This window comes from Ostrinia furnacalis, unplaced genomic scaffold, assembly GCF_004193835.3.
Source record: "Ostrinia furnacalis isolate ACB-3 unplaced genomic scaffold, ASM419383v2 OfSCF2392, whole genome shotgun sequence".
In the NCBI taxonomy this organism is placed as follows: domain Eukaryota; kingdom Metazoa; phylum Arthropoda; class Insecta; order Lepidoptera; family Crambidae; genus Ostrinia; species Ostrinia furnacalis.
In genome coordinates, this window is record NW_021132631.1 from 180243 (window position 1) to 195953 (window position 15711).

At 37.1% G+C, this 15711-nt stretch overlaps 1 protein-coding gene across 1 annotated transcript in view; it reads left to right on the forward strand.

The window, feature by feature from the left end:
• hep (hemipterous) overlaps positions 1-15668 on the forward strand; it is a 30466-nt gene extending 14798 nt beyond the window's left edge. Inside the window, exon 14 of the mRNA XM_028308117.1 lies at positions 15392-15668. Coding sequence (XP_028163918.1) covers positions 15392-15581 — 190 coding nt within the window. The 3' untranslated portion in view covers positions 15582-15668. The remainder of the gene's footprint in view (positions 1-15391) is intronic.
• Positions 15669-15711: the final 43 nt, after the last annotated feature.

Sequence of the window (15711 nt, forward strand, 5' to 3'; positions counted from 1 at the left end):
TAGAAAATATTGAAATAAATTTAAAATCCTCCAAAAAGTACAGTCATTGCCCATTACTTACACTAATTGCCCACATCAAAGCACAGTAATTGCCCAGTACCTATCTTAAAACAAAATAATCAATTTTAAAATGACAAAATAGGCTTTAAATAAACAAAACAAAACAAAACATTAAACTTAAATTCTAGTAATACAGTCTCCAAAATTTCAAAATAAATTGCGTTTGGCTTTATTAACATATTATCAAATATTTCTTGAGCTGATGTTGATGAGGCAGAATCGGTAGAGACAGAATCATCTACTTCAAAACATAGATGACGCAAAAATTTGAATTTTATATGTAGAAGATAGCAGGAAGACGCTGGGTGCAGGCCACTATCAACTGGGCGATGTGGAAATCATTAGAGGAGGCCTTTGTTCAGCAGTGGACGTCCAGTAGCTAAAATGATGATGACGATGTTTCCTTACAGTATCCAATTCAATAGGCAGAAACTAAACGTAAACGAAGTGTCGCCTCTGTAATGGTATCATTATCTATAACTCATAATATTTCGTGCGCTGTTGGATGACAGTTTTAAACTAGAGATGGGTAATTTTTTTATCGAATTAGAAAATACCAGTTAACGATTCTCAAGGCGATTATCAATTACATTAGATTTTAATCGGGAAGAAAAATAATTAATGGCTTAAGCATCAGTATGAAGCCCATACTTACGCACTTGTAGCACAAGTAACACGATTAGCCTCAGTCCCCTCAGTTGTGAATTCGGAATCGCCAGTTGTAAATGACATTGGGAACTTTTTGCCCCACTTTTCGAAAAGTAGCGGACACAAACGAAACCTATCACAGATGATACATACTAATATCCAATGAATTTCCGTGCATTCTTTTTTCTCTCTTATATGGGAATATTGACAAAATGAAGTTTTAATATTTTATTTTATTTTACATTTAGGTAACATTTTTGACGACCTCCGTGGCGGAGAGGCGCACACACCGGTTTTCAAGGTGTGCCGGGCCAATCCTGAGGTCCCGGGTTCGATTCCCTACCGGGATAATATAGAAAACGATCTTTTCACATTGTCTCTGGTTTGGGTGTGTTGTGGTTCGTCGTTCCCGATTTCCATAACACAAATGCCTTAGCTACTTATTTTGGGTTGGAGTAATATATGAGATGTTGTCTAATATTAATTTAAGTATTTATAATATTTTATTTATTTATATTAATTTATTTATATATTTTATTTCATATTCATATCATTAATAATTATTTCAGAAAATACCATAAAATATCTATTACGAGCTTAAAACGAATGAAATTTTCCATTCAGCGCCATCTAGCAAACGTTTCCAATACTAAGAGGTAAGCAGATTTCGTATTTGACCGTATTACGACTTGAATAATATGCTTTAGTTTCAAGTGTTTATTCTAGATGGCATTAACTTACACTTCCAAAAAAATTTTCTTGTCTGGTCTATCTCTATCAGGGTTGGGGTTTAAATGAACTACTTATTTAGTGTTATTGTGTATTACTTTACTATAAAAATACAGGTCAGCAGGATTAATTCAATTTCACTCATCTGTTTTGGCTTCAAAAGGCTGGTAGTCGTCCTGGAAAAAGTTTAATTAAAATATTAGGAATTTTATTGTGATAGTGCTTTAAAAATTTAATGAAAATTCAAGCGGATCAACTAAAATCCTAGTGGTTTGATTGAGTTCTGTTCACGTCAATAAAAACGTCAAATATGTTCCACAAGCCTAAAGAGGATTTAAGACACTATTTAAATCAAATATGTAATTGCTCAATAATGAATAATAAATAAATAAATAAAAATCAGTGCGTAACTTGAAGCCAAAATTAAACACATCCCAGCAGTGGCTTATTTTTTGGGAAAATTATTGAGCTTTCAATCTAGAGCTGAAGTCAAATGGATATCGAAAAGCACATTTGAATAACTCTGTAGGATTTTCCTTTCTTATCTTTCGTTCGTTTCAGCCAAATTACGTCCACTGCTGGACAAAGCCCTCCCCCAAGGCTTTTTATAACGACCAGTCCTGCGCTGGCCGTGTCCAGGTTTTTCCAGCGACCCTCACCAGGTGGTCGGTCCACCTAGTAGGAGGCCTGCCCACGCTACGTCTTCCGGCCCGTGGTTAACACTCGAGAACTTTTCTGCCCCAACGGCGATCGTCTCTACGAGCTATGAGTATGTCCTTTCTTATATTTCTATGGATTTGGAAACATTATTTTCGAAGATAACTTACCTGATGGTAAAACCACCAGCTCCGTATATCTTTGCTTACATTCACTGGAATTAGGTCAGAGTATTCTGGTGCTTCTTGGTTTATTTTTATGTGATTAAACGAATTCTGGAATGAAAATGAAAGTTTTGCATAAAAATCTACGATATCAGACTTCCTGGCTTGGAAATAAATTAGTTAAATTGGGCTGTAGTATTATCTAGGATCTAGGTAGATGTGACGAACTCAATCAAATCTATAATATTCCCTGCTTCCAAACTACCTGCCAATCTACTATGTGACTTAATCTATCGTTATTTATTAGTATCGCCGCGTAGCTTCTTGTCGCTGATGTAGTTCAGCGCGGTATCAAGGAGTAGTTTCGTGTCGAGTTGTTTTGCGATGACACCACAGAATCCCAACTAATATTACACTGCACAACAGCATTTTTGTTGCATGGAATGTTTGTTATGGATCTAGCTGCATTTTCTACCCTGATTCTAAATCTGTACTCAGATTTTCGCTATCAGCTCTACTTTTTGAGATGTGAAGGGTAGCTATTTTTATCAAAAAAACATGGTTTCCTGTCATATAACAATTTATTTAACTATCTAATTAGAACAAAACTTTCTTTTATGTGACTTTTTTGAATGAGTTCGAGTGTTACTACTATTCTGGATAATCCAACAGTATTCAGCCATCATACTTTCACTCCAATAGCCCTGGTAGTGCTCCTCTATGGCGCAAATATCCTGATGAAAGCGTTCTCACTGCTTCTTGCTTAAATCTCCAAGATTTTCAGAAATTCGATCAAGGTGGCTATGAAGGAAATACATCTTAATGCTCATGTTGTATTCAAGTTGCTGAAAGTATAGTACTAACTGATTGACGTGGGCAGGAAAATTGACGGACTACTTATTTCCCAAAAAGTTTTTTACGAACCAAAAAAACTCATTCCAGGCATTTTTTTCAGCGTTTGTCAGTAAAATTTACATCGTTTATTAATTTTCTAAGTGGTGGTCCATCGAAAATTTCAGTTTTTAACTTCTCAGCACTCAATTTTTGAAACGATCCATTCGTTGAACATTTTTGTGCGGACGTACTGTAGTACAGTACCTGAGATGTACTTGGTTTGGGTTTTAGTGTATCAGTTAAACGCAGGACAGGTCTAGTAACTGACGGCACATTAAAATAAACCCACTTAGAATGATTTTAGCGGTTAATTCCTGTTATGTTTACAACGCAGAAATAACAGTCGTCTTGATGGTTTGACGGTTCACGCCAAATCATAGGACTAATAAGGTTCAAGGGATCCCTCTTGTTATTTTTCCATAATCGTAAAGACTCCACACACGTTTTGCACACTATATTCGGTATCCAGGGCTTGTTATTTGTTGCCAACAGCCGTTGAAAGTACTCCAAATAGGCATTTTTCACGAAGTCTGACACATTTAAACGGATTTTTTTTAATGTATATCTGCCACAAATGTGACAAATCTATTTGGATTGTTTACACAGGTCCTTCTAGACGAAGTCATTGCAAAAAAAGAAACAGAAACTAGTAAAACGTTGACGATAGCGATAACAGCAGTCAAATGGAGAGTACATTTTAAGAGGGTACATGTATCTCCTAAACTAGAGCTGCTAGAAAAAATCTGAATGTAGATTTAAAATAAGCGAGCCTAAATTAGTAAACAACAAGTGAAAAATCTCATGCAACAAAAAAAAAGTTCGATTTTGTTGTGCAGTGTTATAAATGCGAAAGTAACTCTGTCTGTCTGTCTGTCTGTCTGTCTGTCTGTCTGTTACGCTTTCCCGCTTAAACCTCGCAACCGATTTTGATGAAATTTGGCATAGAGATAGTTTGAGTCCCGGGAAAGAACATAGGATAGTTTTTATCCCGGTTTTTGAAACAGGGACGCGCGCGATAAAGTTTTTCGTGTGACAGACAAAATTACACGCGGGCGAAGCCGCGGGCGGAAAGCTAGTAAATAATAAGTGATGATATTTCGTGTGATGATTTCGTGATGAATAGATGATTTTTTTATAATAAACTTATTCATGCATAAACTGAATCAATTTTGAGGAAACGCTTATAGCACATAAGCTACATTCTACTGAGATCAACGCAGATGAAGTTTTATCCACAGCGCTCTTGGCCTGCATTTCACTTAATAGAAAGTGAAGATCAGGCCGAAGCTGGAAGCGAGCTTCACCCGGAATCCTCATCATGTTCAATCAAGTTGCTTGAGAAAAAATATTTAAACAAACCTGAGAGTCCCAAAACCATTTCTTTTTAGAATTATTATCATTGTCGGTGTGTTCTGGTTCTATGTAGTCATTGTTTTCTTCATATTCTTGTCCATATTCATCACTCCAGCTTACATCATCGTCGTCCTCAGCATCACCATCATTATATTCATTATCATCATCATCATCTTGTCGTAAATATGGTATATGACGTTCTCCAGAAATTCTTTTAGGAGAAACATTTCCCAAGTTTTTGTAAGCAAACTGTAATGTTTTTTAATTTGTTGAAAAATGTTTTTGCTTGCGACATTGCGTTCTTAAAAGTAGATTTAAGGTCAGTGAAATTGAGTTTGGATCTCAAAATGCTGGCACTTACAAGTTTTTTAACGGGATATCTGAAAATCAATTTTACATATTTATTTGAAAAATAACAAAAAGAAATCTCAGAACAATCCAATCATCTAGCGAAACGGCATATTTTATTTATACTAACATAATATACAATTAACAAAATATTTCATACTTAATATCAATTTTCACTTGATTTAAACAAAAGATGATAATAATATTTTTATGTTTTAAAGGAAAGATAACTTACTGTTTTCGGAAGCGGCTGGTCTTTTTCTTCTTCTGTAAATGTATTCTTATAATTACTACAATCTATAACTTTTCTTAAAATATTACTTGTTTTACTTTTAAACTTATATCTATGAACTCACTGGTCCATGCAAACGGTATCGGTTCTTTGGAAATATCTTGACAATTCTAAAAATATATGATATTTTAGATGTTAGCCTCAAATATTTTATTTTAGTGTAAATAATAAGTTTAAATCATTTATTTCTCCTTACCGTTTGTCACGTTTACTTCTTGTCTTCGTTAGTTTTTTTATATTTCTTAAGAGCTGATCCAATACGTTCTTGTTTTTATCCTAAAATTGATAAATATTTATAAAACATAGCATAAACATTACCACTAGGTGGACCGACGATCTATTTATTTATTATTATTTATTTGGCCTTTCTCCAGCAGAGGACGTCATTTGGCTGAACGAACGATCAAACGATGCCCTATGCAATGAGGGCTATCGTTTTTATACTTAACAGTTGGCACCCCTGGCGATTGACAGGACCTTACTCTACGGTGGCGCCATCTTGATGAGTGCAAATGCGATAGTCCTCCTACCACTTTAGCGCTCACCAGTTGGTGCCACTGTCTTCGCTACTAGCAAGTGACAGGACCTTACTCTACAGTGGCGCTAACTGGTGAGCGCTAAAACGATAGCCCTCATTAAGTTATTTCAATGTAAATAAATAAAACTAATAATAGTTGAAGACCCTGGGAATAACACAATGCTTCGTTGGTTGAGATTTTATTAGCTCAAGCGTATAAATCTTGTCTGCAAATACGAGTACAGAAGTGTCGTTGGAGGGAACAAAAGGTAAGAATATTCTTAGTGAAATAAAGTCAGATTTATCGTGTCACGGGAATAGACTGTATTTATTTAGCTGATAATGTTATGTACAGAGGACGGCAGATAACCACTGTGGGTTCTTGAGCAGTTGTAATAGTGGCGAAAGTGTGTAATCTGATGTGCTGTCGTGTGTACATGGCCTTCATGTATTACAGAATGTGATCAAGTGTCTTAATGGATTGTTTATGTCTTACCAGATCCAGTACCATTGAAGATAAAACGTATCTGAAAATTTTATTTTATTTTTATTTTTCTTTATTCAGAAAACCACAGCTCTTTATAATAATACTAGCTTTCCGCCCGCGGCTTCGCCCGCGTGGAATTTTGTCTGTCACAGAAAAACTTTATCGCGCGCGTCCCTGTTTCTCATCAAAAGAGTGTATATCATAACAGACAGACAGACAGACAGACAGACAGAGTTACTTTCGCATTTATAATATTAGTTGGGATACAATAGATGTTGCATAGTTGACTCTAAAAAGATTCCCGCCCCCCGCATATTCCCAACTTTTTAAAGACAACTAAAGCCTGGTCCGTGAGCACGTAGAATTTTGTCCAATGACCCCAAGCTACCCATCCTTATCGCTCGCGCGTAATTATTCTACGTGCTCACGGACCAGGCTTTAGATAGGGTAATGTCAAAACTTTTGAAAAACGAACAGTAGCGATCCACCACACATGTAAAGCTCACTCGCCTTCGTGAATTGCAACAACTATAATACGTCTGAAACCCAGCAGATGGGGCAACAGCGAGAGCTGGAGCGTGCCGGCGTCGCCGCTGCCGCCTCGCGCGCCGCCGCCGCGGCCCGCCGACTAGCGCGCGGCGCGCGCGCGCGCGTGCTGCGGCGCGTGACCCGCGCGCAAAGGGCAGGGGACGCGCGCTACTCGACGCCAGTTCATGCGTGTTCGCGCGCTACTCGTCGCCAGTTCATGCGTGTTCGCGCGCTACTCGTCGCCAGTTCATGCGTGTTCGCGCGCTACTCGTCGCCAGTTCATGCGTGTTCGCGCGCTACTCGTCGCCAGTTCATGCGTGTTCGCGCGCTACTCGTCGCCAGTTCATGCGTGTTCGCGCGCTACTCGTCGCAACTTCATGTGTGTTCGTGCATCATTTCAGCTTGACGTCATGAGATTCGCTCACTTTGAGGCTAGAAAATATAACACTTACTTGCCGTGGCCGAGTCGGTTGCGAAGCGAAAGCGTTTACAATCGCCCTTTGGGCCGCTGACACACTCGTGAACTTTATTGTATTATAGCTGCTAGCAGTACGCTACAACTGCTGTTTTAAGCCAAAGAAACTGCACGTGTCGCGATTCTATTATGCGTGTCGTTATGACTTCGGAACGCTTCGCCACGCTTTCGGTTCGGCGTCTGTTTGACACGGCTTTATCGAGTGTATTTAATAAGTCTGTAGGCGGTAGCTGTGTGTATCGCGATTTGGTGATAACTGTGCTTACTGTGTTAAATGTTCGTACTAAGAATCATTGTGAATGTATTTGGAGTCGGTAACAATCAAAAGTTATGTGTCTCTATGTTTGTCAAAGCTTTTCATCGGACTCGCTATTCATTTCTGCGTCCTAAATTCAATGAGGACGCATATTCGTCACCACATCGCCGCATACAACCACCGCCTGATACGTTTGTTATAGGAAATTTGTTTTCAGTGTTCAATAAAGTTCCTGCTATATTTTCTAACCGCTCCACACGCTTAGCAAAATAGACTGTGCGTGCGATTTGTTCGCTATATCTAAAAAAAAGTTGCAAATTTTTTATAAGAAAAAAGGAAGTAGACCTCAAATAAAATTGGTCTACCAACTTTTAAACATAATCTATACTTATAATAAATCTGTAGAGAGGTCAATTCTGTACATGAAATATATTTTCAAAATAACTATCAGGGGGTGATTAGTGATCGATACTGATGCCAAAAATGCAATCAGTAAAATTTTTGTCTGTCTGTCTGTCTGTCTGTCTGTCTGTCTGTCTGTATGTTCCTTATAGAAACAAAAACTACTCGACGGATTTTAACGAAACTTGGTACAATTATTCTTCATACTCCTGGGCAGGTTATAGGATACTTAGGAATTCCCACGGGAACGGGCATTAGCGGGAAAATCCTTTTGTATGAAAAATCTAAACCGTTTAAGTTAGACGCTTGAAATTTGGCCAGCAGGTACCTTAGTAAACATTTGGTGTAACGCTAAGGGTACGTCATCAAGCATTTCGTCTAAGACGTCTTGCAGACACTCCAAGCACCATTTTGATTAAATTATTCGTTGTTTGAATACACTTCAGTCATTTTTGTATTATTTATAACGTGATTTGTGTTTGATGGATTTCTCAGTTTTTTACAAGTGTCAAAAAGACATTTTAAAGACAATAGATTGCAATAGATATTTAAAAATACAATAAAAAGTAAAAAAAGTCTCCATCGCCATCGCCAACAAGTGATGTGCATGCGTTACGATAATTAGTGGTGTGTTTAACAGATTGTCGATAAAATAAAATACTCAAGATTAAAAAAAATTTTTTTCGGGCATTATTTTTTTACGGATTTGTGTTCAGTATCAGTAATATAGTAACCTCTGTAAATATGGCAAGAATGCAAAGTAACACCCTGTATACATTTTTTAAGTAATTTCACCAATATACCCAAATCGCATCATTTAATTTCGATTTAAAAAAAACTACTAGGCATAGTCTCAAAGTAAATATTTTGTTTTGACGTGCATTGATGTAGGGTTGCATCAAATATAAATTTACTGGCAAATATCATCTAGTTTTTTTTAAATTCAGCTTTGAAGTTTTCCGAAAAGTTAAAAATGGACTGAACAATTAAGTTTACATGGCTATAATAAAAAAATTAAAAGAGATAGCGATCTTCGGATTTTATCAAAACTTCTCTAGTCTATCCCCATTCAAACGGTATACTAATCATGTTTAAATAATAACAACAACTTCACAAATACCTTAAATTAGTACATTGACTCTACTCGGACTGATATTCAAATTTTGAATTTTGAACCTTTTTTTTTACTTTACAATAAGTTCAAAGCAGGTAAAAACTTCACAAAATATTTACTTTGAGGCTACGCCTAGTAGTTTTTGTTTTAAATTGAAATTAAATGATGCGATTTGGGTATTTTGGTGAAATTACTAAAAATTAATATAAAAGTAGCCGCCTGGCATGGAACGTGTTATGGGGGCGGAAAATATAGGAAATGATCCATTCTATCCGCCAAATCATTTTGGCACACGATGCGCCAAACACCCTGTATATCTTGATATATATCCCTTGATATATATCCTCGAACCCTGCTATTAACTGTTTATTACTTAGTATCATTAAGAAACGCCACGATCCTGTTCTCTACAGTCTACTAGTCTCGAGATAGGCTAGGTCTTATGAAACCTACATAATTGCCGGGACAGATATGGCACCCTACATAATAGCCAAACATGAGGCCTAAAATAGATAGTTTATTTATTAGATCTAATACACCTCGCACAACAGCCAAATTGAGGCCTGCAATAAGCAGTTGATATTGTTGTGACATGCAATAAAAGCTACTCGGTTTAATAAATTCGTGATAGCCTCGTTTTAATAATTAAATTATTTAACGATTGTTACACTATAAAGTGCAATTTAAAGTAATGCCAGAGTAAGGCCTAAAACTATTACAGAAGTAGTCACACAAAGTTAAGGCCACTTAACATTTTTAGGCCAATTTTTTTACGTAACACTACAGTGTTCTCTATTATTAAATCTAGAAGATAATACATTTATGATAGGCTAGGTTTGATATTACACACAAATTATACAGAGGCCTTAATGACTTAACATGCTTCAATGTTCCATATATGGAACATGCATAGGTGATAAGAGTTTTAACTTAACATATTAATATTTTATGTACAAGTATTAAAATGCTAAGGTTTCGTACGACATAGTACGAAAAAAAGCATTACTGTTTCATAAGTCTATAATTTATCACTTTATATGTGGGTTCATTATTCGTTTGTCCAGTGCTCAGTGACGTATCATAGGTGTATCTGATATCCACAACACAATGTCCTATATCCCAAGTATTTTCAGTATATGTTGACGATATATTAATTTGTTTTGTTTGTGTAAAGTATATATTTCATGTGACTAAGGGGGCAGCCAGCCTGTGGCCACAACAGTTAGAGATTTAGCACGAAAGCTGCGTTTGCCACTCTGGTCCGATCACGCTGTTACACTCTATCGAAGTGATTGTGGGTTCGTTCATGCGACGCACGCGGTTACGTATGAGGTTACAAATAGCGACGACAGTATTTCCAGCCAGGGTTTTTAAGCTCTGTGGATTCCATCAACAATACCAGACAAAAACAAAAACATGTGTGGTGCGGATATTGGATGGACTGTTTTCAACAAAAATTGATATAAACTTATCTGGCACATGGTATTTGTGTCAATAATATTCTGAGCTCTTTAGAGAGCAGATTAAAGCGGAATTCGAATATGGGTGTTGCTATTTCTAGCCTCGTTACGTATTTTGACTGCGCGCGTTGTATTTCAGAGTAATAATATATTTATGTTTATTATTAGGTACTCTATTATGTATATGTGTATTTTAGCTATTCAAAATTTTGTATTATATCTATTATTACATTTATTTATTTTATTTTTTGTCATCTATTCGTTTTTGTTTGGTAAATCATTCATAATATATCGGGAGATAATTTATGTTTCTTATTACTTGTAGTCTGTATAATTAGTTAATGTAGGAGCATTCTAAAAGCAGACCCCTACAATCATTTCACACACATTCATCCTGTATCATTCATGTATATGTTTCATGTTGTACCCTCCACTGTGTATATTTAAATAAACACACATAAAATGGGAAACAGCTGTAGATGCGATCCTGCTTCGCATATTCTGCTTTCGCTCAATGAAGTAAAAGAGGGAGAAAAGGGCAATTTCTTTTTAAAAGAGCTTTTTGTTGTTGGTACTTATTTATATACACATAATATGTATTTGCACAAACTGGTTTCGGAATTGGCATTAGTTATGTAACTTCAAGTACTATCGCCAACAGTGTTAACTGCCCATTGAAAGTCATGTCATCTCGTTCTATCGCAAAGAATCGCCATTTGATTAGAGCGAGAGCAAAAACGGAAATGGATAGTTAACAGTGTGGGCGTGTGTACATGAAGCATATTTGGTCCATGGACAAGTGGCCTTCCAAAAATGTCTACTACTTCCACTGTACCATTTTTTTATTTTGGTGTGTCTGAGACAATTCGTAGATAACTAATAAATGTACCAAGGACTAATAGCTATCTAGATATCTTTGCCTATTGCCTCCCAATGCAGAAAGTTGCGAAAGTCTATGATATGCAAATAAAGCATTTACTTGTAAGCAGAACTAACTCATTTTATGTATTGCTTGATACCTTTGAGAATTGATTTTATCTTACAGACTGTACTGTTCGTGAAAATTTCTATGTATACTCCATGTGCGTTGGCGGAACATTTGATCAAACATTTGAATTGGTCTAAGTTGATCAAGCTGTTAATATTTTTGCTGCTTCAACTAACTAGTGTTTCAAACGACTAGTAAGAGATTTAACAGTTTGTTCAATAAACAGATGTATTTTTAAAGCATTAGAATTCAATTCATATGTGGCATTGCATAAGTCGTTTATCTTTTGTCCTATGCGATTTTGGACAAATTCGTATGCGAATAGAAATTGTACTGCTTTAAAAATACGTTCTCTGGGCTTCAAAATTATTCAACTCCAGTCAGCACTTTGCCTCTCAAATGTTTTAGGGTACAGTCAGTGTCAAATAGTTGGTGACACCCAAAGTAGCCAAAAAAGTTGACAAAACAACCTTATTGCAAATTGCAACAAAGACGTTTTGCGAACTTTTTGACTACTTTGGGAGTCACGAACTATTTGACGTTGACTTTGTTATGTTTTTTTGTATATTGTGATTTGTGGCACATAGAGAACGAAGATAGCGCCTTACGTAGTTAGAATTTTCGTATAGCACTATCTCTCTCTACTTTTGTGCGAATAGTAACTGCTATTTAGGCAAAGTGCTTACTGCAATTTGTGTGTATGTATTTGAATCAACATGGTATGTTTGTCAAATGTTTGTGCCATCACATAAACCTGTGCTTTGCCGCTCTTTTCCTAAGCGCCCCACATTCGCCTGCCCATTTGTTGCTGTCACATGCCTCGCTACACTAAACACGACCCTAATACAAGGCTAGTAAGGGCTATATTTGTTTAGAGCGGGTTGTATGGTTAACGGGTTTTAAATGTATGTGCTTATTACGAGATTTTTAATTGCTTTTGAGAATAAGGTTCATCATAATCAATAGAAATTGATGTTTTATATGCACTGTTATTAATTGCGGGAATACTGATAAAGAGCAAAAACATAGTTAATCTTCGAGAAAGGATTGATGTCCCATTAAATTCTCTAGCCTCTCGAAATTTATAAGTATGATTATTGTATCATCTCCTTCCTATATTTTTCTTTAATGATAGACAAATTAACATCTATCCTCCTAAACAAAAAAAAATGTGACTGAGTTTCTTGCGCTGCTTCTGCACTGACACTTGATTCTATCTTGAACGTCTTGAAAGGACATACAAGTATTGGGACTCCACAATTATTATTTTGTCCTTCTTTTTAGCACTGGCCCATTTATTATCCAGAAGCAGTGCTAGGGTTGAAGTAATTCTAGGACGTGTAATACTGCTTATCAAAAGCCTATATGCAGAAAATAAATTACTTTTAATTAAATGCACAACTACCCTACAAACCAAACAACCCGCGGCTTGTAGTGGCGCGGTGTGGCGGGTCCATTCATCACATGTCGCTTCGCCTCATCTCATCACGCAGTGGCCGGGCATATGACTACACGCGGGAGCTCTTTGGTTCTATGTAGCGTCGGTGCTTGTAGAAATGGAAATGTTGTATGTTGTATCAAATGTCGCTATTTACTATCCATGCAGTTCACTAATTGAAAATCTTATCATCTCTCAAGAGCACTGACTAAATAACTGTCATTTCTTGACTGCTATCAGAGTTACTTCTTGAGTAAATTATAGGAACTGCAAAATATTTTTGATACAACATTTTAATCGAAACATTCCATAACCACACGATAATGTAAACGCAAGAGACGCATTATCTTTTCACCTTGCATTCGTTCGGGATACAACAAATGAACATCTCAATATTAACATTCAAATCGTTCGAAATAAATGAACATCGCGAATGCAGAAAAAAAATTGCAAACTGGCTGAAATGCACTAAAAAAAATTATCATTCGAAACAAAATCGCGTCGCACGTAGCAAAAACAGATGAGGCAAACCAAAGAGGTCCCTTGCACACGGGTGGGCAGTGTCAGTGTGGCGGTGCGCTGACGTGTGCGCGGCGCAGGCTGGCTGCACTCGCTCGCCGGGCTGGTGAAGCGCCGGCTCAGCGGGTACGTCAAGTGGCATCACCTTGCAGCGCGCCCACGCGACCCCGCGCACCCGCAGAGGCACAGGTCAGTGAACTTGGTACTTGTTGTAAGGCTGGGACTACACGCACTCGGGATTTTGTGGATCCGCTCAAAAACGAAACTAATTTTATTTTAATGCCTCAATTTTGCAAAAATCTTGGATGAATGTCGGATGCGTGTAGTCTGAGCTTTAATTAATTCCTATTTTGAGTATTTTTTGTGTACCTTTTTGTTATAAAGCCTTATTTTTTGGCACTTTATGAATGGCAAGAGTAACACTTCAATTCCGTATTGCCACTTCTAAAATTATATCTAGTTCAGTAAGAACAGTTACTAGCAATAAGTTTTTTCCCTGAAATATAGCCCCCTAAGACTGGGTTGCATCATCTTACTTTAACTATAACAAAAGTCTATCAAACTCCATACAAAAAATATGAGTAACGGTTAAAGTAAGATTATGCAACTCAGCCTAAGATTTATTTTATTTTATTTTTCTTTATTCAGAAAACCACAGCTCTTTATAATAATAACTAGCTTTCCGCCCGCGGCTTCGCCCGCGTGGAATTTTGTCTGTCACAGAAAAACTTTATCGCGCGCGTCCCTGTTTCAAAAACCGGGATAAAAACTATCCTATGTTCTTTCCCGGGACTCAAACTATCTCTATGCCAAATTTCATCAAAATCGGTTGCGAGGTTTAAGCGGGAAAGCGTAACAGACAGACAGACAGACAGACAGACACAAATTTTCTATGCTATATTGAACTTTTGGAGTCTTTGGCATATTGAAAATGAAACATTAAAAGCCATTTTAATATTTATGCCTGTAAATTGCAAAACAAGTCTAGCAATGAGCAACTTAAACAGTGCTACTGCATGGTGGCAACACTCTAATAATAATTGCCCTTGGCAATAACTATACATTAACATATGGCAATAACTGAAATGATGGTGGGCAATAACTAAAAATATACAGATTTACGTGCAGTGATTACCCACCGTTAAAATGACCGTTAGAAATCAAATTTTATCAGTTATTTTCATTGATAATGGAGAAAACACTTATAATTTCATCATGACTATACACCATTAGTTGAATATTAAATAACTTGCAAAAAAAATTTAACCTCTAAGCAAGTAATTCCTTAGTAAAATTGTTAAAGTCTTTACCTGTTTGAGTAACATTTTCACCCGTCTTGACAAAATCCGCCATAACTGTTTTTTTTTTAGTGTTTCCTATTGTAAATTTTAAATCTACTGTACATTGATCTCGGAGCCATCTACTTAGTAAATTCAAATCTAACTAGAGTGATTCAAAGTCAGTACCTGACAATATTATTCTTAAAGTGGGCAATCACTACCGGTGGGCAATCACTCTCTGGTTTACCCTACTTCAGAGTTGGATTGCGGTTTCGATGTAATTTTCAAACTAGTAACCAAACTGCAAATTTTATTGTACCCCTTATTACATAGTATTTTTTTTTAGTATATCCATTTACCTTATTTTTAGTTCACAAATCCATTCTTTCTCCTTGCCTAATTTCCTTTTGTTATGCCCCAATTTTTGATTTGCCCCCTCTGAGCGCCCACGATGTCATAGGTTTCTCTAAAATGCTGTCAGCGTATTTAGTCTCTATCATCATATAAAACCAAGTGTGATTGCGATCAAATACTTACCACCCTTGTTCTGCAAAAAAAAAAAGCTGTACGTTCATAAAGATTAGTGCGAGTTTGCATTAAAGATTTTAGGTCTAAAAGTGTGCGTTAGGGACGTTGTGCAATCTGTCATACATTTGATGTCATGTTTTAACGCAGTCGCTAGCGATGACGTTTGGTGTAAACTTGCACTAAGCACACAAATGTGTCGCTATCACTATCTGTATTATCTGTTATTGTAGATGTAAAGAGCATATTCTTTGCAGGTTATCAGAAGGCCGGAGCCAGAGCTTAACCCGCGCGGAGCTCCGCAACGGCGTGCGCGCCGACACGACGCGCGCCACGCGACACGACGACCAGGGTGAGCGCGCCGAACCAGTCGTGCGCATACGCAACGCCACGATCGTGTTCTCCTACAAGGCCGTCGTGCGCGCCACGCGGCTCGTGGACTCGTGATAGGCCATACAGTTGATATACTTTGCGGAATAGAGCAACGAAAGACTGAGTTAGAGAAATGTTACTATAGTCTGGTCCGTGAGCGCGCAGAATTTTGTCCAATGACCCCAAGCTATCCATCCTTATCGCT